This window comes from Asterias amurensis, chromosome 6, assembly GCF_032118995.1.
Source record: "Asterias amurensis chromosome 6, ASM3211899v1".
NCBI lineage: Eukaryota > Metazoa > Echinodermata > Asteroidea > Forcipulatida > Asteriidae > Asterias > Asterias amurensis.
Genome location: NC_092653.1, coordinates 7,330,898 through 7,357,834, shown reverse-complemented (window position 1 = coordinate 7,357,834; position 26,937 = coordinate 7,330,898). Strand labels below are relative to the sequence as shown.

At 38.2% G+C, this 26,937-nt stretch overlaps 2 protein-coding genes across 4 annotated transcripts; one reads left to right on the top strand and one right to left on the bottom strand.

Annotated features, from left to right (window-relative positions):
• Positions 1-221: 221 nt before the first annotated feature.
• On the top strand, positions 222-9,813 carry LOC139938533 (protein pelota homolog). Of its 2 annotated transcripts, none has more exons than XM_071934104.1 (11): positions 222-327; positions 1,948-2,143; positions 2,896-3,139; positions 3,839-3,929; positions 4,246-4,470; positions 4,866-4,906; positions 5,660-5,780; positions 6,287-6,407; positions 8,106-8,177; positions 8,642-8,748; positions 8,997-9,813. In XM_071934104.1, exons 2-11 carry the CDS (start codon positions 2,103-2,105, stop codon positions 9,092-9,094), a joined length of 1,161 nt encoding a protein of 386 aa, XP_071790205.1. In that variant the 5' UTR covers positions 222-327; positions 1,948-2,102; the 3' UTR covers positions 9,095-9,813. The 2 variants fall into 2 exon arrangements, with proteins under 2 accessions (XP_071790205.1, XP_071790206.1); XM_071934105.1 differs by having other exon boundaries at positions 222-337.
• Positions 9,814-9,943: 130 nt separating this feature from the next.
• LOC139938532 (notchless protein homolog 1-like) lies at positions 9,944-26,925 on the bottom strand. Of its 2 annotated transcripts, XR_011786163.1 has the most exons (14): positions 26,837-26,925; positions 26,008-26,191; positions 25,179-25,402; positions 24,211-24,290; positions 23,375-23,451; positions 18,229-18,363; positions 17,566-17,721; positions 16,497-16,632; positions 16,023-16,069; positions 15,361-15,563; positions 14,529-14,571; positions 13,726-13,913; positions 10,515-12,899; positions 9,944-10,347 (listed from the first exon to the last, which is right to left on the bottom strand). XR_011786163.1 is itself a non-coding variant. In XM_071934103.1 (13 exons), the coding sequence occupies exons 2-13, from the start codon at positions 26,140-26,142 to the stop codon at positions 12,887-12,889; spliced, it is 1,437 nt and encodes a 478-aa protein (XP_071790204.1). In that variant the 5' UTR covers positions 26,143-26,191; positions 26,837-26,925; the 3' UTR covers positions 10,357-12,886. The 2 variants fall into 2 exon arrangements, 1 of the variants encoding a protein (XP_071790204.1); XM_071934103.1 differs by lacking the exon at positions 9,944-10,347 and having other exon boundaries at positions 10,357-12,899.
• Between the last annotated feature and the right edge of the window lie 12 nt (positions 26,926-26,937).

Here is a 26,937-nt window from a genome sequence, read left to right as displayed (position 1 = left end):
TGACCCAATCAATACACACGTCATAATGCAATTTTGGCTGATGAACTACTCCTGCTTAGCAATAGTTTTTGTGTGCTTAGCAAGGTTTGAATGCTTGTTTGTCCCATAGAAAAAAAAGGTGCGTCTAGGTTCACTTGCAGTGCGCCCTCAACATGTGGCATGCAGTGGCTACGGCCGGAAAATCATCAGTAGTACTTCCGGGTTAAACTCATGCGGCGATGACACGTACGACGTCGCGCCTTAAGCCGGTGTATTTTTGACATTCCCACCATCCCGTAGCGTTATGCTATGTCTATGAAAACTACGAAGACGTAGACAGGTCGCGAGGTATGTACATGTACGTCTGAAATAACACATTATGTTGGTTAGGGCTGGATTATCTAAAGTTGTTTATCTGAACTGAACGCTTTGCAATAAATGCAAAAATGTCATCATTCAGTTCACAGTTCACACACACAGCAGCCGGCCGGCGGTCCATACAAAAATACAACCGGCCGGCGGCAATACGACAGCACACATGCTGAGCTAATTACTAATTAGTCACATTGCACAATACAGTGAAAAGTTCAATTGGAGCAATATTATTTGTAATGATTGTAGGTATGATAATTGTTAAGAAAGTAAAACAAACTGATAATTAATTTTTTAAGCATTCCGAAGTTTTTGTTAATAATATACAGTCGTTTGACCAGTTCTGGATCACTTCTTGAATTCACATGGTTTTTTGTTGCAATCTCTTTGATATCTTAAACAAAAAAGTTTATCAGTTTACCTAAACATGTCATAAAACTCACCAAGTATTCACTGACAAAAAAAGATTAGTTCTTTTGAAGAGGCTTTGAGAAAAGTATCGTCACCTGTTTGACCAGTTCAGGATCAGTTGAATCTATTCTGAATCAGTAGAGTGCCCTTTATTGCAAACCCATACTCCCATTCATAAAACTGTCTCTCAAGGACACGACACATCAGAGGTGTGTTGGCATGGACTTGGACTTCCTTTCTTTAGTGAATGTCATGCAAGTGTCTTCAATAGCAGCGCAAAACCCAGCGACAAAACCACAAAACAACAGCAAAGGCAAATGAAAAAGTGAAGCGAACCTAAAAAGCATTATTGACCCCTCCAAGCTTAATTTTCTCACAAAATAAAAAATCTACAAGAATTTGTTGAAGTAATGTTTCTCAAAATCAACTAAATAAACTTTCTACTGCAGTAGTATGATTTTACCAGACTTAGTAAGTTAGTGCGGCACCATTTGACGCAATGAGATGTTAAGTGATCCCGAACTGGTCAAGGGTAAGTTGCCCCCCCCCCCCAAAGAAGATTTTGATAACTTCGTCTCCTCAAAAAAGCAAGATGACTGTACAGTATTTACAGGAATGTTTTTTTACACATTCTTATCATTTTACATAAATATTTTTTGCCCCGGCACTCCAATTCTAAAGGTAAGAAGTTTTAACAGTGTTTTTCAACCAACATTTTTCAACAAAAAAATGACAAATTTCGCAGACAACCTTCAGGAAAACGGCCATAATTTATTTGCTGATGATGTTTGGCACATTATTTTGGGTTTGTTGGTTTAATGGATGTTAATCTTCACATTTATCAACAGAAATTGGTAATAATGAGAAATGATATAATTAATTGGTTATTGCAAAGTTGAAGTGATCCCGAACTGGTCAATGATCCCGAACTGGTCAAATGACTGTAGTCTCTGTGTGTGTTCAATTTGGGAAGTGGATAACTCTCCGTATGGCGCCACCACTTTTTTACAAATTTTTACAAAAAGGGATATATCATTGAGGTAAATTAGATACTATATTATTTCATATATTGAATGAAAAAGTGGTGGCGCCATACGAAAACTTTTCCAACCGTATAACAAATATTTTTGATAGATATCTCAATATCTTTCTCTTGTTTTGTGTTTCAATTTTTGTTTCCTCCAGGCATGCATGTAAAAATGGAGCAAAGATTTTCAATAAGGCTGGGGATCATCGTCAACAAATCGCAAGCTTTTTAACAGTCTTTTGAACTTTTAATAGTTGTAAAATCGGAAACTGGTGAATTCTCAAACTTCAGATAGACCCCCCCTACTGAAATCATGAAGCTGGTCAGCAGAGATCTTGAGAAAGATGGAGCAGGGTAAGTAAATTACGCTTACCAGAACAAGCCAAACTGCCTTGTCACAAGTACAATATGTGACCGGTGCCATGATGCTCATTTCTACTTAGCAGAAAATTACTAAGCAATATTCTCTCCTTAAGCAGCTCTATAAACCCTAACAGGGTATAAAGTCAGGATTTATTTGTGACAATGACATTCTCAAAAGAAAATTCCACTGACTCGCGGTAAAGATTTAAAATAATTAACACTGACAAAAAATCTTTATTTGCCCTCCAAATCACTAAAATCCCATAATACCTTAGGAAGAATCATATTTATTCCTTTCTTTATGATCCTTCAAGTATGAAGTATAAAGCGTACCAGACATCTCTTAGTCCCTGGATTTATCATGGACATGCTCAAAGTGAGATTTCAACAAAGACGTCTTCTAAGAGATGTTAAAATTTTTTAACAAAGACATCTTTGTTGCCTACCTCTTGCTCCCTTTTTGTTCTGCAAATAACTCGCTATTCAACTTTTGCAGAGAGATCATTCTCTGTGTATGGCCCCAAAATGAGGAATAAGTTTCCTACACAGATCAGAAATGCCAGCTCACTCACCTCATTCAAGACACTCATCAAAGCTCACATGTTGTTCCAGCAGGGTCACTAACAATTCAAACATGCCTCAGCGCCTTAGAGCAAGTTTTTTATTTTGGCACTCTATAAATGATGCTTGATTGATTGATTGGTTGATTTATTTGATTGATTGATTGATTGATTATGTCACAGGCAAGTGACCCTAGTCCCCGAGGAGTCAGAGGACATGTGGCACGCTTATAACCTCGTCCGCTCCGGTGACAGTCTGAGGTCAACCACGGTAAGAAAGGTCACCACGGAGTCTTCGACTGGAAGTAGCAGCAGCAGCAGAGTGCGCACCATGCTGACCATCTCAGTCGAGGATGTGGACTTTGACGTGCTGGCTTGCGTGCTGCGAGTCAAGGGACGTAATATACAAGAGAACCAATATGTTAAGGTAGGTACATGTACAGGGGTTTCCCTTATAGATGGATTGCAATACGCGCCATTGACCGCCATCTTTGATGTATTAACAAGGAAAAATGGCACGCGCAGCGCGTACACATGTGCCTTTCCCATAATACATCAATGATGGCGGTCGATGACGCGTATTGCAATCCATCTATTGTAACAAGGAACAATTTTGTACTCGCCCAACTGACTGGTATAAGAAGGGATTTTTATTCGCCTGCCATTGCATTTGCCACCGGATGAATGCTAAATTCAAACCCTGACATTTCTTCAGAACATGACCTTCACTCTCTCAAGTTGAGAATTGTGCAGTTGCATTTATTTTCCTAAAACGGAACTTGTGACTAAGCTTCTACCAATTCCAATAGATGGATTGTTCACGATATCATTGACCAGCATGTGTGATGGCAACGGTAGAAAAGTGAATGCGAGTGATGCACTGTGCACAACTCTCAGCCAATGGCCTTTCACGTGTGCATGTTTCATCAACGATGGCGGCCAATGTAGAGCTCGTTAAGAACTATGGGCATGTCTGGAAAACCCATTATTTTCTAAGAGTTAAAAAAAATAATATTGAAACCAGGTTGAAATCCAATCTACACAATGTGATATTGGTCTGGGGTTAAGGTGTTAAAGGTCTGATGTTAAATATTGTATGAATATTTTATGTGATTCTTTCATACAGATGGGGGCCTACCATACACTAGATTTAGAACTTAATCGGAAGTTCACTCTTGCCAAGCAGTTATGGGATGTGATTGATCTGGAAAGGATAGGTGAGTTTCACTATGGAAATAGATTCTATCAGCCCATAAAGTGAGTCTGGACACCTTCAGTAATTGTCATAGACCAGTCTTCTCACTTGGTGTATCACAATATATCCACAAAATAACAAACCTATGAAAGTTTGAAATCAATTAGTCATCGAAGTTGCGAGATAATTAGGGGAGAAAAAAAACTTGTCACACAAAGTTGTGTGGTTTCAGATGCTTGAATTCGAGACTTCGAAATCAATCTTCAAACAATCATATTTTCTGATTCTTAGTCAAAAAGTTAAATTTCTGATTGTGGTTTGTTTTACCTCTCTTCTAGAAATGGCATGTGACATCGCACAGAGTGCAGATGTCGCCGCTGTGGTGATGCAAGAGGGGTTAGCTCTAATATGTCTGGTCACCCCTAGCATGACAGTGGTACGGGCCAAGGTGGAGCACAATATACCACGGAAACGCAAGGGCTCATGCTCGCAGCACGACAAGTCTTTGTTACGCTTCTACGAGGCTGTAATGCAAGCAATACTAAGGCACATCAACTTTGACGGTTAGTTCACTAGATTGTGGAATTTATACTCCAGGGCCCACTGTCATTTAAGGCTGCTTGAGCAGAAAATATTGCTGCTTAATTTTCTGGTCTTATAGCAAAAATGAGCAAGATACCAGTCATAGATGGTATGTGACATAGTAATTTGGCTGGTAACCTTAGATTTATCTCTTATGTTTTATGTGTGATAGAGGATTGAGTTTACTGGGCCGACACTGAAACCACTAGCCTCTTGTGGTCTAGTGTAAGATTTGAGCCTGGTTACTGTCATATTTCATTGAATTTTTTCTTCTAAAGGTACTTCTAAAGAAATGACTGTGTAGAGTTATGTCAACCTTTGTTTTTTGTTGTTTTCATTTTAAATTCTTAATTTCTTTGTTGTTTTCAATTTACAGTTGTTAAATGCGTGCTTGTTGCAAGTCCTGGCTTCGTGAAGGTAAGTCCACTTTTTAGACTTGAGAAATGTGATAGAATTTGGTGGAAATTTTCTTCAGTATTTGTATTGTCAATTTTGTTTTACATGTGAAGTTCTCAATGCTGGTCCTTGGCCAAGCTCACTCATTTACATACAACCTCGCTAAGAACACTAAAAAGACTTCAGGCATCTGAAACCACACAAATTTGTGCAAGAAGGATGTTTTTTCTTTCATTATTTTCTAGCAACTTCAATTTCAATTTTTAACAACATTTATTTCCATCTCACAAAAATATGTGTACAAGTATCATACAAAATGATGATTTACATTTAAACAGAATACACTAATAAATTAAATAGTAGTAGGAGAAGGACAGTAACTGAAGAAATGACCAATTATTCCAAAACTTTCACTTGTTATTTTATGCATATGTTGGGATACATCAAGTGAGAATACTGGGCCCAATTTCATAGAGCTGCTTAAGCACAAAATTTTGCTTAAGCAAAAATATCCTTGCTTTGTAAAATCAGACTACCGGCCAAGACTCAACTCAATTGTTATGCTAAGTAAACAACAGCTGAATACCAGCACAAGCAATGTATATGGCATGAAATTTTGGCCAGTAGCATGTGTAAAACAAGGGAGCTATTTTCGTGCTCGAGCAAATTTTTTGCTTAAGCAGCTCTATGAAATTGGCCCCTGGTCTTTGACATCCATCAAACGTGTCCAGTGCCTTTTAAGTGCTAATTCCTCATTTTGATTTCTTGTTGCAGGATCAGTTTTGTGAGTACATGTTTCAAGAGGCAATCAAGCTAGAAACCAAAGTACTCCTTGAGAACAAGCCAAAGTTCCTTCAAGTGCATTCCTCATCCGGGCATAAACACGCACTCAAAGGTAAGCAGTGAAACCTCTACCCGTTTTGTCTTCTTTTCTAGCAGAAATTGGTTACCAGCTCAAATACCATAAAGTTTACATTATGGGACTGGTACCCCACTTAGTTTTTGCTTATCAAAGGAATTACTGCTAAGCAGTATTTTCTGCATAACAGCTGTATGGAATTGGGCCCTGGAGAGAGCATGCCCCTGAATAGATAGATAAATAAAAGCATGCCTGGCTGGTCGGGTTGGCATAGCGGTATCTTCCTCTGCCTTTCACCTGTAGGACCTCGGTTCAAATCACACCCCGAGGCTCTCAAAGGATGAGGTTCCCAGTCTCTACCTGGCTTCATCCTGGAATAACTCTCTGGGTTATCCTCCCAGTTCTTCTCTCCATTGAGTTCTTGGCTAGTACAGTGATTAATTTTGCTTTTCTGAGAGTCCTTGGCTTTACAACCAGACTAAATAGATATTATAATAAATGAAGTGAAATCAATAAATGAAATGAGATGTGTGTCTTTGCAGAGGTGTTATCCAATCCAGCTGTTTCAGCGAGGTTATCGGACACCAAGGCGGCGGGGGAAGTCAAGGCGCTGGATTCCTTCTATCAGATGTTACAGAATGAACCAGACCGGGCTTTCTATGGGTACGTCATTTATGTCAAAAATATTTAAATATATAACTGTTTGTGTTCCTTCTATTTTTTTGGTAAACTGTTTTTTAATTTTTAATTCAGCTGCTAGGCTGCAATGAGCAGTGTTTTTAACACACTATAATAATAATAGTACTCCACGGCACAAACAAATTTACGCAGCCCTGGAGGCCAGTGATTATAGCGTTCTGCCAGCACAAGTCCAGCAGTTGTACGATTTTTCCAGGTTCAGTGTTATATCCTGAATAGACTGTGGAAGTCTCATGCCTATTCCAAAATTGGGAGCCAATAAAGTGCGCTAGTTTGTTTCCTTCACACTTTAAACCAGTGAAGTGGGACCAACGTGGTCCCAAAAACATTTGAATACAGGCAAGACTTGCATGGTCTATCAGAAACAAAAACTGTTAAAATATTTACTTTTAGTGTGATCATTATCTTTCAATTCTGTTTACTACGGAACTATACCCATACAACGAATGAGATCACTCCTCTCTTGAAAACAGTTTATCCATGTATGTATTTTAAACTGTTGTGTGCTCATTTTGATTTCTGGTCCAGTCAAAATATTTCTAGTCCAGTAAATATTTTTAGCTACAAGCCCTGCAGCCGGTTTCAAGAAACTCTTGGATTAATCCTAACTCGAGTTGGGACGAGTAACCCGTCCTAACTTAGGATGGGTTCAATGCTTCCTACGTATTTCGATACGGGACTCAACTCGTCCTAAGTCCTAAGATTAATCCTAAGTAAGAAAGAGTTTGGTGAAATCGACAGCTGAAGGCTTAGGATTTGTTTTGCTCAGAGCCCTGTGTGATATTGTTAATTGTGTTGGTATGTATTCCCCACCCCTCCATATTTATTGTGTGTGCCTTCACATAAAAAGCCAGAGCCTGATACTGCCATCATACCCTGGGCACAAGCCTTGGCCAATTGGCAGACAAGTTTGAAAGGCTTCTGACTTGTACTCAAACAGAGTATTGACCCATTTCACCTGACATCATCAGAAAAATCTTGAATGCGCCATACTGGTGGGCAATTTCACTGTGCGTTTTCATATATAACTCTATGCATAGAGTATGCTGTGCGTTATGCACTGAAGTGCGCATTTTAGGCGACGCGGCGTTAATACACGTAAACCTAACTGCCCACCAGATGGTCATTTGTACAAAAATGCATAATTGCATAATTTTTATTGCATTCCTGTGTCGTATAGTTTAATGTTTTTAGGGATCACCATTTTGCTCAAGCATACAGTGCTAACATGGGTCCCTTTCTGTGTTGTTATTCTATGTAAATTATTCACTTGCTATCATGGCAGACATTAGACATAAAATTAAACCCATTTGTTTGCAAATGGTAGATGTTCTGCAAATATCTCATGGGATTTGGTTTTTTGCTTATTTCGGGATTCGATTTAATTGACATTCTTGAAATCTGTTTTCTTTCCTGAGAAAATGATATTTTTCAAAGAACAATTTTCATGACAATTATGTTAACCCCTTTTTAAAGTTTATGTAATTTGTGCAGTATTATAATTAGTTTTTAAGTAGTAGTTGAATCAAAATAAAAGCACAGTAGTTATTATCATACAGCAGTGTAGAAGTAAGTAATATTCCTTATCCTCAATGCAATTCTAACGTACATTTAAACATTTTCTAATTCATGTTTTTTCAATGTGTTGATTCATAAATCTAGAGCGAACCAAGTGGAGATGGCTAATGATGGCCTGGCTATAGAAACACTACTCATCAGTGATCAACTCTTCAGGTAAATTTAAAGAATAGTGAACGAGCAGCTCCAACATCAAATTCAGTTTTATTTTTCCAATAGATAGAGTCCTTATGAAAATGTGTTTTATAATTAAAGGATGTAATAATAGTGTGCCTGGCAAAAAGTAATAAGAAAACATTTGTTTTTCTGTCATTCATAAAGTCACTGAGGGAAAGTTAAAATCCAAATGGAAATAGAAAAACAATTTTTGAGAGGAATTTTGAGCACATAAAAAAACAAGCAAAGTTACCAAGCATCAACTTTTAAAAAGTAACCGTTTAATTGCTTACAAATTTCTACTGGGTAAACATGTTGTATTCTGCGTCCAAGAGAAAAGTTTGAAGAGTTGTATTTTCGTCTGCCAGGCACCTGACAAATTCTATCTGTGAAAACGAAGGATTGTAAATCATGAATTTGTGTACCATCTTCTTCATGTTGCTCTTCAAACCTATACTTATCAGGTCTCAGGATATTGCACAAAGGAAGCGATATGTGACATTAGTTGAGAGTGTCCGGGAAAACGGAGGAGACGTCAAACTATTTTCCAGTCTCCACGTCTCAGGAGAACGTAAGTGTCATTGAGTTCAAGTCCAGATTTCTCAAATTTGTGTACACATCTTTGTTATTAATACCGACCAAACTGTTATGTCATTCACTTTATTGCAAGAAGTGTTCAAAGATAATTTTCTTATCTTTTGCAATGTTTTGGACTAATGGGATAATAATTTAAAAAAAAGGTAGAATCTCAAAGGATGAGAAAAGGGAATCTTTTGAGTCTAAATTTATTGGGTTTGTCATGTCCCTTTCTCTGTACAGAACTCACACAGTTGACTGGAGTAGCAGCTATTTTAAGATTTCCAATGCCAGACATTGATGAGTTGAGTGAAGATGAGTCCAGCTCTGATGAAGAGTGAAAACTCACCGCTCCTCACAAGTGAAAACTCTCTAGTGAAATCTCGCCGAGACAACCTCACCAGTGAAACTCTCCAAACTCCAATATGAAAAGCCACAAGCTAAATGAGTGATTGCTGAATTAAGAGTGAAAACTCACGGTAATCAAAGAGTGAAAAATCACCTATCTTTGTGAGTGAAAACTCCAGTGAAAACTCGCTGAGCCAACCTCAACATTGAAACTCTCCAAACTTCAAAGTTAAAAGCAACAAGCTAAAAGAGTGTTTGCTGAACTAAGAATGAAGACTGGCGGTCATCAAAGAGTGATAACTCACAGCGTTAATTAAGAAACTTGAGAGTTGATATTCATCCAGCTTGGAGAAAAACTCACTGATCACAAGACGAATGATCCATGAGTTGTTTGACCTCCCTTTGCAATGTTCTAAAGAGGTGGTCAGGTCCTTAGGCCCAATACTTCACGGATGGCGATTGCCTCAATGTCCCCTGGTCGTTGCCTTAGTGCCCTTGAAATGCTCCAGTACAAATTTACAATTTCCCATAGTGTGCTCTTTACCAAGGAGAAAATACCTTGGTGCCCTTGCCCTTTCAACAACGAAGCATACAGGCCTTGGTCCTGCCATGCTCACATCCCCTGACGTGTGTAATCACCTGCAGTTAGGGAACTCCTATTGTCCCTCTTGTGTTTGTACTAAAACCTTTTGGCAACAGCTCCTATTTGTTTAGTAGGCTACACACTTTCCAACTGGGAAACTTCACCCAACTAGGAACCTGTATTGTCTCTTTTTTTAAATGGGTCCCGTGTTTGAATGTTTCTACCCACCCATGCAGACTTTTATAAAGGAATTTTCTTAAATTTATCCAAGGAAAGCAAGTGCCAATTCTGACTACATACAGAATGGATTTGCTTAATCCTCATTGTGAATAAGTCTCAACTGTTGTGTTTTCTATCCTATTTAATATTAGAGTGTTTACCGGCTGTTTTTAACTGAAGCATGCGTTTTACCATAATATCTAAGTCAATCCTGTATGAAAGTTGTGGTTTTCTGAGGGTTTAGCTGATTGGGTACCAAGGGTTAGCTGATTGGGTACCAAGGAATACCTGATTGGTTACCAAAGGTTTACCAAATTGGGTACCAAGGGTTACCAGATTTGGGTATTTAGGGTTACCGAATGTGGTACCAAGGAATACCTGATTAGGTACCAAAGGTTACCGGATTGGGTACCAAGGGTTACCTGATTGGGTACCAAGGAATACCTGATTGGTTACCAAAGGTTACCGAATTGGGTACCAAGGAATACCTGATTGGGTACCAAGGGTTACCTGATTGTGTACCAAGGGTTACCAGATTGGGTACCAAGGGTTACCTGATTGGGTTACCTGATTGGGTACCAAGGGTTACCTGATTGGGTACCAAGGAATACCTGATTGGGTATAAGGGTTACCCGATTGGGTATTTAGTGTTAACAGATTGAGTACCTCTGGTATCCTCAAATGAAAGTGTCCGATCAGGGTATAACTATGTCCGAGCTCAGGGAGTTTGTATTTCTGCTACATATAATTATGTCTCCTTGTTGAGGAATGATAGGCTGTGGCTTAATTAATGGCTTCAGCTGTGGCTTTAGCTGATCACCAAAAAGTCCTCTTCATCAACTCTGTTGTTTGATCGGGATGCAGCCAGATCTTTATTCAGATTAAAGGGCTCAAATGGGGGTGTATGAAGTTATGTTCGACTCGGGGAGTTTGCATAAAATCTATATAGATGTCTCCCTGTTAGGGACCATAGATATTTTCATTTGAAGAGGAGAGTATCTGATCGAGGTACTCAAGTATATCCCAGTTTAGGTAATTTGCATTTCTTCCTAAATGTCTCCTTGTTTAGGACTAATGATATCTTCTTTGAGAGAAGATGGTTCCAATGGGGGTGATGTAAATCCCAACTCAGGAAGTTTGTATTTTCCACACGAATGTCTCCTTGTTTAGGTACCAATAATACCCCAGTGGAGATGATATTGTTCCAATGGGGTATAAAGTATATTCCAAAATCCAGTATTCCAAAAGAGTAGTACACTTTGGAGAGTTTTTCTGTCTATAACTCCCCACAAGTGGACAGTATAGACCTTAACATGGTGCGGCCGTCTTGATTTCCTCCAGTCTAAACCATTGTTACCAAACAGAGGCTGGAAGAAAAAATAGTGTGGTTTCTTTATGAATACTATAATTTATTATTGTGATTGGATAAAAGGAAGAAGACTCCAAGATGGTGGCAGCACGGCCATGGTCTATTGGGAGCAGATTTGATGTACAATATCACAACTCATTGCCCTTTCCAATACACAATGAACTGCCAAACAAAAAATATAAAGTTTCACAATAGACAAACGGATTTGTTGCATTTATATTTAATAACTTTGAGGGAATTCAGTATGATACAAATAACATCACAACAGGTTCTACAAGTTAAAGTCAAATGTTCGTCTTGAATGACTACAATTTCACAGTGGTTAAACTATTTAAAAGAGCTGTGCTAAGCAAACATGGAGCACAAACAGTTTTACTTGCCTGGCAGTAATTTTTCCCATCTGAAATATCCAAGGATATAGATTTGTGATTTGTTTACTTAGCTTGTAAGTTTGTAAATCAAAATTGTCCTTTAGATTTATAGATTTTTGTCACTGTGATGCTTATTTATAGGCAAATCTCAGCTTGGGCTCCGTCATTAAGTGTGGAGCAGTGTACACGCACCACTACTGGGGGGAAAAAGCTTCCACGCTGCTGCCCCCAAATTCTGGAACAAATTACCATACAGCATCCGCCGCTCTAGCTCACTAGCAGTCTTCAAGAAATCTTGAAAAACCCACATAATCAATTGATTTGTTTGCTTATTCGGTTTATTTTTTCGCTTGTTAATTGTGTGTAAAGCGCTGTGGTACTTTCCTTTGTTAGTTAGAGCGCTATATAAATACCGTGTATTATTATTGTTATTACATTTTGCACGTTGTTTCCACATCAAACAGAGCCCGGGGTCGGAACCGGTGCCCAAGCCGAGGTTTTAAAAAAACTCTTGGTTACACCATTTTAACAGAGATAATTACAAGATGGCTGCCAAATGATAAAGCTTGGCAGATTCTTACCTAGACATGTGGACAAGTTCTTGTGGACAAGACTTAAGATAGCGTTCTGACTCGATTCCTGCGACACTGATAATCTTTTTAATAGATATTAAATTTGCATCGGGATAAAGAATATTATTTGGTTTTACCCATACACCAATGTGTGTATTAGCACTGTATACTGTGCAATGTTCTTGTGTGACTGTTGGCCCCCGCAAGACTACCGTCGACTATGGTCTCATTTAATGGAGAGTAGCGATTGGGAGCCAGCAGCCTTGCGCGAGAGCAGTCTTTAATTGCGGAGAGCTAGACCACAACATTAACGACTTGTCCACAAGTCTCTTTAACCATAAATGCAGCTGATCTGTAAGTTATGTTGTGTACAGTTGTAAATGTTTTATTCTATATTGTTGTGAGCTTCGTCAAAAAGACCAGAGAGGGACACATTTTACAGATTGAACTTTTTATGAGAACGCAGCAAGGAACACTGCTTACATTATGATAATATTTATAAAATAAATCTATTGTAAATTAATTATGTATTCGCAATATATGTTAGTGTTGTTGCTTTTTTTCTTAAAGAAAATGATTGATAAACTACAAATGGGGCCCGAGGACATCGGAGATGACCAGTCCATCATACAGCAATTTTTTTCTTTTCTTCTTTTCTTGTCAGTTCTCCTTCATCGTCTCCATCTGAAAATAAATAACAATTCCGGTAATTTGACCTCCTTGTTGTTGGGAAAAAAAAAAAAAAAAATCACAGTATTAAAAGGTCATATCTTTTATCCTAAATCTCTAGATGTCTTTTACAGACAAACAAGAGTACAGCATAGCTTCTATCTGGCTTATAAACCTATTTATTGGTGATAAACAAACCCGGTGTCATGACCGGGTTTCAAACCGACACTCCTTTGACTTAACCACCAGAACTTGAATTTGATGCTCTTAAAGCCATTGGACACTAACGGTAAACAGCATTGTCCAAGGCCCACACTTCGTGTATCACAAGTTATGTATAAAATAACAAACCTGTGAAAATTTAGGCTCAATTGGTCATCGGAGTCGGGAGAAAATAACGGGAAAACCCACCCTTGTTTTCGCATGTTTCGCCGTGTCATGCCATGTGTTTAAAATAAATCCGTAATTCTCGATATCGAGAATTGATATTGTTTTAATGTTTTCTCATAAAGAAAAGCATTTCATGGAATAATATTTCAAGAGAAGTCTTTCACCATTACCTTCTGTAAACCCTGTAAGTTATTTGTAAATCTGTGAACTTTTTTCTATTTTTCTGTTCCGAAAGTGTCCAATAGCTTTAACCACTCGGCCATGACACCCTGACAAATTTGGAAGCTTACTGTTGTGATCTTACAAGACACGTTTGGCAATTGATTTAGTTGTGAATCATGAACCGTTACATGTCTGTATGTATCATTACTAAAGGTAGCCATCAGTGACCTGGTTAATCTCTGGCAAGAGAGGGGGCTATTACAATTCAATGTAATATCAACACACTTACATTTTCAGTACTTTATCCTTGCCTCCGCTGGCCACTCTCTGCCCATCAGGGCTCCAGTCCACAGCATACACTTCATCAGCGTGTCCAGGTAGATCGATGGATATCTTGCCCGACTTGACATTCCAGACTTTGAGTGTGCTGTCGGAACTCCCACTGCAGATCAGTCGGCTGTCTGCTGACCAAGACACCTGTCGAGGGGAAAATACCACAAAATATCTGATTAGTAGAAAATGTGCCTTAAACATATTCATAAGCAGAAATTATGCCAAAGGATACAAAGCACCAGGTATTATTACTGCAAGGAGTGGGATAAAGTTTGAGATATTAGACCTAATCCTTGACACGATGTAGTAATGGTTAACAAGGTGCTGTGGCGCAATATGCTGCCCACCCCTTCTCTTTACGATAAGCGCACTGGGTTCTTTTACATGCGTTTACACAACACATTGGACCAACGGCTTTATGTCCCATCCGAAGGACGAAGCAATGGTTAAGTTTCTTGCTTAAGGACACAAGTGTCATGACTGGGGATTTGAACCCACACTCTGCTGATCAGAAACACCAGAGTTTGAATTCGGTGCTTATAACCACTCGGCCACAAAACTTCCGATTTCCATGTAGTTGGTTTCTCAGTCATACCATTGTAAACTGAAAATCAAAGTACAAGGTCTTGCAACACCAGGATGTTTCCTCTCTTTTTAAACAAAGTTGCAGTTGAATACGTACAAATGTCCCAACCAAACTACAGGAAAATAAGGTCACATTAATTTGTTTTATATTTTGTAAAATATTCAAATATTCACCTGATAAACTTTGTTAACATGGCCCCTCAGAGTTGTCAGAAACCTGTACAAACGAAAAGTAATTGAATTAAAAAGAAATATATATATATACAACCACAACAGGGTAGCAAGATGCAACAAAAATTGTTTTAGAAAAAGCAGTTTTATCAATGAGTTTATTATTTGCACCTCTTCGAATTTTGAAACATTTTTAAAGAGTGAGGTTTCATATAATTCCATAACCCTAACCCTAACCCTCCCAAATCCTTCAAAGGATTCAGGCGGACCGAGGGCTGTAGGACCACACGACAATTGTGGCACACGGGAGTTCTATCAAATCACATGCACGGTTGGTTAGTGAACCACTAATGAAAATTAGAAAACTTGACGCAGCTCAAACCCATAAAGATGGCATTTATCAGGAATTATTACACTTGAGTAAAAGGGCCATGACACCCAAGCCAATTAACAGGCAACCAGTCACCCAGAAGAGAATCCATTCAAATTGGAGGAAGGATCTAATCATTTTCGGAATCGTAAGACAATGTTTGAAAAAGTACCCATATTATGCTTTTAGAGTGGTCTTATAGCATTTACTGCAGTCGGTTGCCTCCAAGTTGGCTGTAAAAGTTGCCTCATGTGCAGGCATGCAACTTTTCCTCGGATCAGCTGATTTCCTCTTGGTTTTACCATACAAGTTGAAAAATACTATACGAAATCATTGAAATTTTGTATTGCTTCTTTTTTGGGGGGGTGAAGTTTCAGTTGCATGCCTGTGTGTGACAAGGCCCTAAGCTCTACAGTTCTTTACCCTCCCCACATCCTTTTTCATTTGCAAAAAAAAAACACTCACTTCCCCGATCTGCCGTCCCAGAGTTTAATGGACTTGTCAAATGAAGCGCTAGCAATTAGCCTGGTATCCGGCGAGAATGCAACCTCGTTAATCAGTTGTTGGTGACCGGTCATCCGCGCTATGGGTTTCTTGTCCTCTGACGGTTGCCATAGAAACAGAGTGAAATCATCGGAGCCAGAGACGAGTCTTTCTGGTTCAGTGCCCTGTGTGAATTTAAAAAAAAAATTAAATTTGAAACTCTGGAAATATTTATGAGGCTTGTTTTGAGGGGTGATTATTAAATCATGCTGATTTTTTGTTGGGAATAATAATGAGGGAGCATTACTGGGTTTTAAATATTCAGGCAAAATTATAATCGCAAAGTGCTGGCAACATTTGCATCTTGCTATCGGGGAGATTTTCAAATGTGTTCTTCAGGACAAGGAAAGATTGGTTTCTTACTTTCTTTTCAGAGAAGTTTCTGCAGGAGCAGGGACAGTTGGTAGCTCTGATTGCCCTGTGTCTCGGCTTCAATGTTCAAATATGGCAAAAAGGTTCTAACTTGTTCATCATTTCTAAATTTACTCATAGACACAGTCTTGTTTCACCACCAACAATAACAATGTTAAAGAACTTCACATCTTAACCACAACAGACCAAAGAAGAGTCTTTAAAAAACATACCTTTGCACTATTATATCTTTCCAATGCCATTTTGGACAATTCCTCCGCTGTAAAACAAATAAAATAAAAAGTGTTAACGAGCAGAGGTTTTATTTTACAATGAAAAATTGTAGATAAAGCAATTTATTTTTGCACCAGTCAGTTAACTCTTGTAATATGCCAGTATAGCACTGCATGAAACCTCTTTGCGCGTTTAAAAGCAATTTTTAAGGAAATTATTTTTGTTACGATATCAGTTCTGCAAAAATTTCAACTTCAACTGGTCAATCTTTAACTTCAAGATTTATCCATGAACACTAACAGTGTCCCAAGTCCTCTCAATCCAACATCAGCGTCCAGGTTCAAGTCCAGCCCTAATAAATACTCTTTGTTTAAACCCAAAATCACTTCAAATCTACAAAGTCAGTTTCCCCTTGTGGTTTATTACTTGACATGCAAATTTAAAAGTCTGAAATTTCTTATCTTTGATCGTACCTGATTCAGTAATTTTTCTGTATACAACCGAAGCCTTGGTTGGGTCACACGCCCCTGTCCTCATGACGTAATCTGTGCTTAGCGCCATGGTGTTCACCCAGTGACCGTGCCCTTGTAATGTTCTGCACAGTATTCCCTACAATAAGCAACACACAAAATAACCAAATTATCCTTGAAAATGGTGATAATTTTAGTGGTTGGCCCTTAATCAAATTTTTTTAAGCTACCAAGGGACAAGCAAATTAATCAACAAAATTGTTCATGTCAATTATGGGGGAATTATTGCTGAAGTGCAAGCTTCAGGTTTCCGCATGATGCAAGGTTTCCAAACTGTTTTATGGGGCCATGCAATAAGTTGAATGGCCTAACTAGTTCTTTCCTCTGTGAATTTGATAATCATTAGCTCTGTTTTAGATCAATGCGAAATGGACGATCTTTTGAAATATTTTACTCATAGCATTTTTTAGTCCTGGGCAGACCCGCCAAGCACCGCCCACCCTAGCTACAACACAGGAGATTTTCCAGAGAACATTAACAAAATTTCTCCAAGGGATGATAGGTTATTGTTGTTTAGGCAGAATACATTTGTTTTATTTCATTCATTCATTTAGCGGTCGCAACCGAGATTCCATGCACAACGTCACGCCAGAGGTGTTTATCCCTCATCATGTTTGGAAGGTCCACGATTTCAGCCTCCGTATCTCTCCCGATCACGTCGATGTAGTTGAGTGGTCGAGGTCCTCTATTAGGGCACGGTAGTCTCCAGTATAACACGTCAGGAATGACCTGGTCTTTGGCACGAAAGCAGTGACCTGTGAAGCGGACTCTGCGTTGAGCAACAGTAGTAGAGATTGGTGGAGTATCTCCGTAGATCTGTTCTTTGGTCTTGTGCTCACGCCATGAGATGTTCTGTTCCCTCATAAGAAGCCTGGTGTATGTGCCGTCGAGGCGATCTTGAAAACTCTTTTTGTTTTATTCCTCTTGTCAAAACAAAACAACATGGTCAAACGGTATTTAAACTCAAATTGGTAATTATTTTTCTGCATATATGAAACTAAGTTTTACTCACATCTTCAGCCCTCCATACTTTGATCGTCCTATCTTGAGATGATGTGTAGAGCAGACCATTCCCTCCCCACTTCACACACGTCACTGACTGTAGATGACTCGATAATGAGCGCATACACGTTCCTAACGTTACGTCCCAAAGACGCACCGTGGCATCCTGCAGTAACAAACAAGCAATTAAACTATCACTAAATGTGGCTTGTACTGAGGAAAAACAAATAATCAAAATTATAAACCACAAGGGAAACTAACTGGGTAAATTTTAAATGATTTGGAACGACCTCCAGATATTGACAAAATAGGGAGATCGCCAATGTAGACAGCTCAGTTGGTAGAGAGCTGGCACGTTAATCCGGAGGTTGTTGGTTAGAGTCCCAAACAAAAATTATGTTGGATGTACTCAATTACACAGGAGAGTGAAAGTATATTTGGCGAGTAGGATTCCAAACTTTGCATGGTGAGAGAGGACTGTTTTGTTTGCTACCAGTGTCTCAAAAGTCTCCAAGTGTAAGGATTTATGGAGATTAAAGCCCTGTTCGTAATTCACGCAAAAGTAAAGCAAATTTTCTTGTGTCACAATTGGGGAAAAACAGCGTGTACCAATTATTCCTACACCAAAACTCGCTTTTGGGTGAAGTTCGATCAAGCCTTATGCCTAGGGTACCTTTGAGGAGCTTGCAAGATGTCTGCAGTTTGCATTGATGTGAAGAGGCTCCCAGGCTAAGGAGGTGATCCACTGTCTGTGACCGGTCAGGGCTCGTCCTACTTGCTTGCCCGTCTCTGGGTCCCACAAAATAATCTGTGTACAAAACAAAAAGATGATAGGATTTAAGAGTCAGTTCAGGTAAATAGTTGACATACTTGCTCACGGTCAAAAAATGATTTTTTTTTATACTTTGTAGGTGGAAGGGCCTTGGGGTGCAAGTAAACAAAATTGCATTTTCAATTCTTTATATAGCCCGTTGCCATGGTTACGGCTCATTTTGTTTTTTGGCCATTTTAGGCCGATTTGGGGGTCTGAAAAACTGGTTTTTAGCTCATATTTACAACTCCACCCAACCAAAATGCAACATTATTTCAAAAAACCTTTTATATCACTACAAAGTATCATCCTTGGCCTTCCTTGAGATAAAAAATTATTGCTTTAAATATCACCCTTGTGCTATTTTTGCATTATGCATTACAGTATGTTTTTAGAACTTGCAAAATCAACATTTTTACCCTATTTTTGGACCCCAAAATGTCAACTTGCCAGGGGTCTCAGAAAATTTCCCTTTCGACTGTGGTTAGGGCCAACAGTGATCTTTCCATATCTGGTGTCAAAAACTTGGGCAATTGTATCCTGTTGTGACAGTACTGCCTCAAAACTAGACTTTTTTCCCAAAAACATGAAAAATGCCTTTTTAAGGGTCTTTTCACATAATATCGAAATACGTGTCCACGGTAAAAAAAAAAATATATATATTTTTCATTTTTTTGTGGATGGTAGGATGGTAGGGACTTGGGGTCCAAATAAACAACATTTACATTTCAAATCATAATATAACACGTTGCCATGGTAACAGTTCATGTGTGTTTAGGCCACTTTAGGCTGATCTTGGGGAATGAAAAACTGTTTTTTTAGTTAATATTTACAACTCCACCCCACCAAAAAACAAAATTATTTCATAAAACCTTTTACATCACTACAAATTATCATCCTTGGCTTTACTTGAGACAAAAAAATATTGCTATAAATTGCCCCCTTGTGCTATTTTTAGAACGTGCATTAGAGTATGTTTTTAGAACTTGCAAAATCAACGTTTTTACCATATTTTTTGCCCTCAAAATTTCATTTTTTTCAGGGGTCTCAGAATATTTTCCTTTCGGTTTTGATCAGGGCCAAAATTTGTCTTTTTTATTTCTGGTAAGAAAAACTTGGCAAGTGTATCCTGATGTTAACAGTACTGTCTCAAAAATAGACTTTTTTCCTCAAACAGAAAAATGCATTTTGAATTGTTTCTTCTTCATATTGAATTTCTAACATTAAAAAGTAATAATTCTATCAATCTTGCAGCTTTTCCTTAGCACTAGTGGATTACCCAACATTGATCAGGAACTGTTGATGACCTTAATTTTACAATTTGCCCGGCCCAGCCCCAATCATATTTCTTGACATTGCATAAAACAATGTTTTGTGAATAGCGCCTCTTTTTGTGAAAGTGTTCGGTTGTTATTGGTGTTTTCATGTCTTCTGGGTAGAAACACTGTGTTTATTGTATCCTGTTGTGACTGATCATGCCTTAAGTATAGTAATTTTTCCAAAAACAATGCATGCTTGTTAAAAATCTGGCACTGTTTCCATGCCCTTTGAGTAATGAATACAAAGTTTTTATTTAAACATAATGGTATCCAACCAAACCATAACCAATGCTTTGCCACTGAGAGTTCTTGATTTGGCTACTTTACCTATTGTACAGGTATGATTCCCATTGCAAGTAGACTGCGATGAGCATTCTTTACAAGTTGTCTTTAATACAGGGCCTACTCTCCTTGGTCCCTGCCTGCTACCAAATGTAAAACTTTTCTTAGAGATAGAGATCATAAACAATGTAGTTTCTGTGCTTGCGGCAGATGGTTTGGAGCATCCAATCATGTCCAACACAAACGTGGGAAATTAAAAAAGCCCGCTTAAAAGTGTTGCCAAGATCTTATTAAAAACAATGATACTAACGATTTGCAAGATGAGCGTAAGAGATTATTTAAAAGGAACACGTTGCCTGGGATCGGTTAAGTTGGTCTTTGAAATGCGTTTGTAACGGTTTGTTTTAAAATGCATGGTTAGAAAGATGTTTTTGAGTGATACTTGTGTGGATCATTATATTCTACTTTTAAAATATCTTTCTAATCATATGCATTTTTTAATAAACGTTTACAAACGCTTTTCAAATACCAACTCGACCGATCCAAGGCAACGTGTTCCTTTAATGAAACAACATTGAAAGAAGTTGTAAAAACTTGCACCTGCTGAACATAAATAAGTAAGATGCATTTGCAGTGACAAAAGTCTATTCAGGCTAGTTTGATATTTTTTCCATTCACTATCTTACTAATTCATAATTATTATATATGTCTTTGAGAGTGATCAACAAAAAACGTTGAATTGTTTATCACGTTAAATAAACCAACTCTTTTATTGTTTGCAACAGTACAATTGAAAGGAACCCCACCATAGATGGGGGAACTGCTTACAGAAGGCCAAAGCAGGTGAATGGCCATTTAGCCCTTTAGTCCCTGCACTGCCCGAGTTTGCTGAAATCCAATCTCTCAAGAGTCTTGCAGTAAATTACTGGAATCATAGTTCAAATTTTAAAAGATAGCCATGGTTAATGTGTATGCACAATTTTTTACCCTTTCGGTAATATTTGTATAAAAGTTCTCATGGGAACAATAAATGCCTCTCGTTAAACGGCTACGGTAATTTTTATGGCGAATATTTTTGTGCACAGATAAAATGAACACAATAGCTTTTCAAGGCTTTTTTCTGGCTCAATGCTCATACTGACTAAATGCGAAGGCGTTAATTTTTGACAATATCATAAATAATGAACAGTTTCCTGTTTACTAATGAGCGTTTTATTTTTCGTAAGAGCTAAATTATCATTAGCTTCGACAAGTCAACTGTGAAGGGAGAATTAATAACGATCTATAACAACTAGATATATTAACAAATGCGTAGACCTACTAATGACTATCGAGTTTTCTTTTGATGTTCCTTTTTTTCTACAAACACAAGCTAGCGAGGTTTCCTCGTACCGCATACAGTGTATCGCTATAATGCGGCTGGGCGGTACGGCGGCTAAATGGTTAGATACTTTGGATACAGAACTTGCTCACTTTTAGAGCCTCTTTGTTCTGATTAGGATGATAATGTTTAGTTTGGTAGCGGGCAGGGGACCAAGAAGACTGTTATAAGGCCATGTAAAGACAAGAACAGTAAAGATTGCTCATCGCACTACTTCTCTTCTTGCTATGTGAATCATACCTGTACAACTAGGTAAAGTAGTTATGACAAAACAAGAACTCAGTGGCTTAAAGAGCATGGAAACAGTGCCATATTCTTTTAACAAGCATGCTCGTTTTTGTTTTTTATCAATTCAAACTAAGGGATAACTTCAAAATGCATTGTTATTGTTTTTGGAAAAATTACCATTTTTGAGGCAGAAGTGTCACAACAGGATACAATAAACCAAAGTGTTTCTCCCCAGTAGACATGCTAACCATAATGATAGCCCATCAAAACAAAAAGGGAAATATTCCGAGAACCAATAAAACATTAAAGACAGTACAAACTTTCTTGATGTGCAAGGGGAATTAAAAAATGTGACTTTCAAAAAAGAGGCGCTGTTCACAAAACTGTTATTTTATTTTATGCAATGTCAAGAAATATGATTGGGCCAGGGCCGGGGTGGGGCAAATTATAAGATTTAGGTCATCAACAAGTCCTGATCAATGTTTGGTAATGCACTAAACCTACAAAGTGCTTATAAAAAGCTGCCAGATTGATGGAATTATAGCTAACTTCTTCATGTTATAAATTCAAAATGAAGCAAATATCTCAAAATGCATTTCTCTATGTTTTCGGGGAAAAGGGTCTATTTTGAGACATTTCTGTTACATCAGGATACAATTGCCCAAGTTTTTCTTACCAGAAATAAAAAGACAAATTATGGCCCTGATCAAAACCGAAAGGAAAATATTCTGAGACCCCTGAAAAAATGGAATTTTGAGGGTAACAAATGTGGTAAAAATGTTGATTTTGCAAGTTCTAAAAACATACTGTAATGCACGTTCTTAAAATAGCACAAGGGGGAAATTTATAGCAATATTTTTTTGTCTCAAGTAAAGCCAAGGATGATACTTTGTAGTGATGTAAAAGGTTTTATGAAATAATTTTGTTTTTTGGTGGGGAAGAATTGTAAATATTAACTTAAAAAAAACAGTTTTTCATTCCCCCAATATCGGCCCAAAGTGGCCTAAACACAAATGAACTGTTACCATGGCAACGTGTTATATTATGATTTGAAATGTTAATGTTGTTTATTTGCACCCCAAGTCCCTACCGTCCACAAAGTATAGGAAAAATATTCCTTTTCTTTTACCATGGACACGTATGTCGATATTATGTGAAAAGACCCTTAAAAAGGCATTTTTCATGTTTTGGGGAAAAAAGTCTAGTTTTGAGGCAGTACTTGCCCAACAGGATACAATTGCCCAAGTTTTTGACACCAGATATGGAAAGACCAATGTTGGCACTAATCACAGACGAAAGGAAAATTTTCTGAGACCCCTGGCAAGTTGACATTTTGGGGTCCAAAAATAGGGTAAAAATGTTGATTTTGCAAGTTCTAAAAACATACTGTAATGCATGATGCAAAAATAGCACAAGGGTGATATTTAAAGCAATATTTTTTTTTTCTCAAGGAAGGCCAAGGATGATACTTTGTAGTGATAGAAAAGGTTTTTTGAATTAATATTGCATTTTGGTGGGGTGGAGTTGTAAATATGAGCTAAAAACCAGTTTTTCAGACCCCAAAATTGACAAATTGACCCCAATTTTGTTTACTTGCACCCCAAGGCCCTTCCACCTACAAAGTATAAAAAAAAATCATTTTTTGACCGTGAGCAACTATGTCAACTATTTACCTGAACTGACTCTTAATAGTTCCCTGGCTGTGACCACAGCAGCACACTGACATGCCTTATAAATTCTAGTATTTCAGACCCTTTTCTCAGTCTGGTGAACAGAGAAAAAACTGTAAAACTCTCACCTGACTGTTTTTACAACCTGAGGCGAGCAGACGTCCATCTGGAGACCAGGCTATGCATAAAACCCAATGTTTGTGGCCTGCAAGAAAGAATGAAAAGTTGCCCGGCTTAGTTTACTTCCCTACATTAACACAAGAATAAAATAATCTACCGGGTTTTTGGAAGACAAATGAAATGTTCCAACAGAAATTTACAATTTCCTCAAAGTGTGCCTTAGTGCCCTTGCGCCTTCAAAAACGAAGCATACAGGCATGAGATAATATATTTTTATATTAATACAACTTTAAAATTTTAATGTGTATGTAGTTGCTGGGCACCTCTGAAAAACAGTGTTTCACTGAGAAGTGTCCCCAGGGTAAAGAAGAAATAAATAAATAAATAAAATAATGTAATCACCAAAAGTTCCGTTCAACAATTTAAAGGAACACGTTGCCTTGGATCGGTCGAGTTGGTCTTTGGAAAGCGTTTGCAACCGTTTTTTATAAAATGCATATGGCTGGAAAGATCTTGTAAAAGTAGAATACAATGATCCACACAAACATGCCTCAAAATTGCGTGGTTTTCCCTTTACCTCGTCGACTAACATGTCGGCCATTTATGGGGGTCAAAATTTTGACTCCCATAAATGGCCGAACGTGTTAGTTCGCACAGTAGAAGGAAAACCACGCAATTTCGAGGCAAACTTGTGTAGATCATTGTATTCTACTTTTAAAACATCTTTCCAACCATATGCATTATATAAAAAACGGTTACACACGCTTTTGTTTTGACCAACTCGTCCGATCCAAGGCAACGTGTTCCTTTAAGAAAACAAATGTAAATGCATTTAGTACCTTACCTTTGCAGGTGTGATGTGGAGTCTCTGTGTTGACATCCCAGAACCTGACTGTAGTGTCTCCTGATCCACTAGCAAGATATCTGACATAATTGAGTATACAGACATACACAAATCAATGAAAAAGGTTTCTCCACTTTATAAGGCTGCCACTATTTCCACTTCTCCAGGTCCTAAAGTCGACAAACGTTTGTATAATTTTAACTCAAACCACTCATTTCATAAGTCAACTTAGGCAATTTTATGATAAATCTAAGCCAGATTATGTCTGTGCTAAGCAATGTTTTGTGCTTAACAGCTGTATAAAGTTTGGTCCCAGACAGGGGGTAGTGGGGGTCAAGACTTTCTTGACCCTTTCTAAAACTCCAAGCTTGATCTTATCATATGTGCAGGAGTGGGTAGAACAATGGCCAAATTTTCATAGAGCTGCTTAAGCAAAAGATTATGCTTCACAATTTCCTGCTGAGCAGAATGGAGCAGGATACCACTCACAAATTGTACATGTGACATGGTAATTTGGCTGGTAACTTTTAATCTGGTAGGCATAATGTTACTGTGCTTAGCTACCTTTTGTGATTAAGTAGTGCTATGAATTTGGACCCAGGCCTAAGGAAGGTGCTTAATGACAAGAATTCTGGATTGACACGACTTTCGGGTCACAGTGTTTAAGTACACTATTGTTATCCCCTGGCCAGCTTGAACTAGGTTGTCTTAGTTCCTAATTCCCTGCTGTTCCCTCTCCCACCCCAGTTCCTGTCCTTACCCAATCTACCCTCATCATCTATTCTTGTTCCTTGTTGTATCCAAACCTTCTGTCAGTCATCTCCATTCAGGCTTTAGTTGCTATTTAGCCTGTAGGCCTACAAGTAATTCTGTAATACATGTTTTATTTTTTCCTGTAGTTAAACTTTTGTTTGTAAGTATTGTTACTGTACTTTGTGGAATGTCTGAATAAATATAATAATAATAACCTGCCGTCGGGGCTAAAAGCAACCGAGATAACTGCCTCAGCATGTCCCTCGATGGTACTGGTGCATCTAGTGACGGCACGCACCCTGAAGATGGCTTGAGGCTGGTACACTATGTTCAAGACCTTCTCTGTTTCTGTCTCCTGTTTCTGTGTCTTGAGGGTCTCCTCCAGACTTGAGGTGACCTCCGTCTCATTGATAAAGAACGTGTATGGAACAGGCTCCTCCTGTTTAAGGATTAACAAAATCAACGCTTGATTGCAAATATTATACAATTATTTGTCATGAAAGTTATGACCCATTATTTTCATACCATAGCTCTTAGGTCTAAAGGGACATCGCGTGATTTTTTATTATATTTTATTGTTTTTATGAGAGGTCGCCTAACATCACAAGGCTGGACGACCACTTCAAGGTGAGGGCTACACTTAACTGATTGGGGCTACCGACCGAAATCAACCGTCACTAGGGGCTAGTTGCCACCTACTCCTGAGGCTGAAACAGGGTTACCCTGTTTCTCTAAGGATGTAGGCATGGATATCATCCAATCTGAGCATGGTTGGTACAGCAGAATGCACTACCTTCCCAACTTTTTATTAAGCAATTATGGCGAAGTGCCTTACTCTGGGGCACAAGTGTTATGAACAGGATTCGAACCCACACTCTGCTGCTGACAGCACCAGAGTTTGGGTTCAGTAATCTGATCTACACTTACGATTATCATTCACAACATTCACAATGGTTGGGGTGTAGGGCGGGGGTGGGGGTCACTGCTTGGGTGTATGGAGGGGGGTCAGTGCTGTGGTGTGGGTCATCATCGCCCATCCCTTACCTTCTGTAGTATGGCATTGCATATCAACTGCAGCTTTTCTGTGCTGACATTGACTGGAAGATCAAAAGGGTCACCGGTTGTTTCCCCGGTCTCCGTCACAAATTGCGTCAAAATTCTCTCTCCCTCTTCCTCCATGTTTGGGGTTAAGATGACAACCGTTGATAGAACAGGGCTACTTCCAAAGCTACATTGTATATTATATGAGATTAAAGAATAATGAATTAATGATACCGACCGCTACATAAAATAAGGTTCGTTTAAGTAAGGAAAATCTTGTACGTTTGTTTGTGTTTGTACGCTGTGTTGTGATATCATGAAGGCCTTCCCTTTGTTGACAAAGACTCTGCTGCTAGCCATGATCTAGGGTCAAAAATGTAAAGCCATTAAATATAATTATTCTTTTAAATTAACAATTTGTCCATGATTTATTATCTATACTATATACCGCAGCGCAGGTCGTTTTGTTTTGTAATGTATTGAGCAAGCAGGCAAGCAGTTTTAATAATTGAATGGTACGGGACTCCATGATCACCTTGTATGCAACAGAAGAGTCCAACCTGGCCTACATCATGTTGGACAACCTCAAAACTTTGAATGTTCCTTCCAACAATGAGGAAATTGTAAAGTGGCATTTAAATTTTAATATTTATTTTTACCAACAAAACTAGATTTTTTTTAAATATTAAAAAAAAAAAAAAATGTCACTCAATCAATTCAATTCATGATGTATTGTCAATCTTTTACAAAAATGAATGATCCTATAAAGATTTGTCAAACGAAATCCTTCAATTTAATTAAATTGGTTCACATCTAAACATAAAATACTCACCAATCAGACTCAATCTTTCACCTCTGAATTACTTTTTTGTGCACATGCAATGGGATGGTAAATAAAGCACGTGTACTTTCGCTCAGCGATTTTACAGGGCG

Excerpts from the sequence above, each read along its gene's own strand:
- LOC139938532 (XM_071934103.1), bottom strand. The coding sequence starts at position 26,142 with ATGGAGGAAGAGGGAGAGAGAATTTTGACGCAATTTGTGACGGAGACC. Across the intron at positions 25,403-26,007 it reads GCAATGCCATACTACAGAAG|GAGGAGCCTGTTCCATACAC; the intron begins GTAAGGGATGGG and ends ATCCTTAAACAG. Across the intron at positions 16,070-16,496 it reads CAGAAAAATTACTGAATCAG|CGGAGGAATTGTCCAAAATG; the intron begins GTACGATCAAAG and ends TTTGTTTTACAG.
- LOC139938533 (XM_071934104.1), top strand. The coding sequence starts at position 2,103 with ATGAAGCTGGTCAGCAGAGATCTTGAGAAAGATGGAGCAGG. Across the intron at positions 3,930-4,245 it reads GATTGATCTGGAAAGGATAG|AAATGGCATGTGACATCGCA; the intron begins GTGAGTTTCACT and ends CCTCTCTTCTAG. Across the intron at positions 8,178-8,641 it reads ATCAGTGATCAACTCTTCAG|GTCTCAGGATATTGCACAAA; the intron begins GTAAATTTAAAG and ends TATACTTATCAG.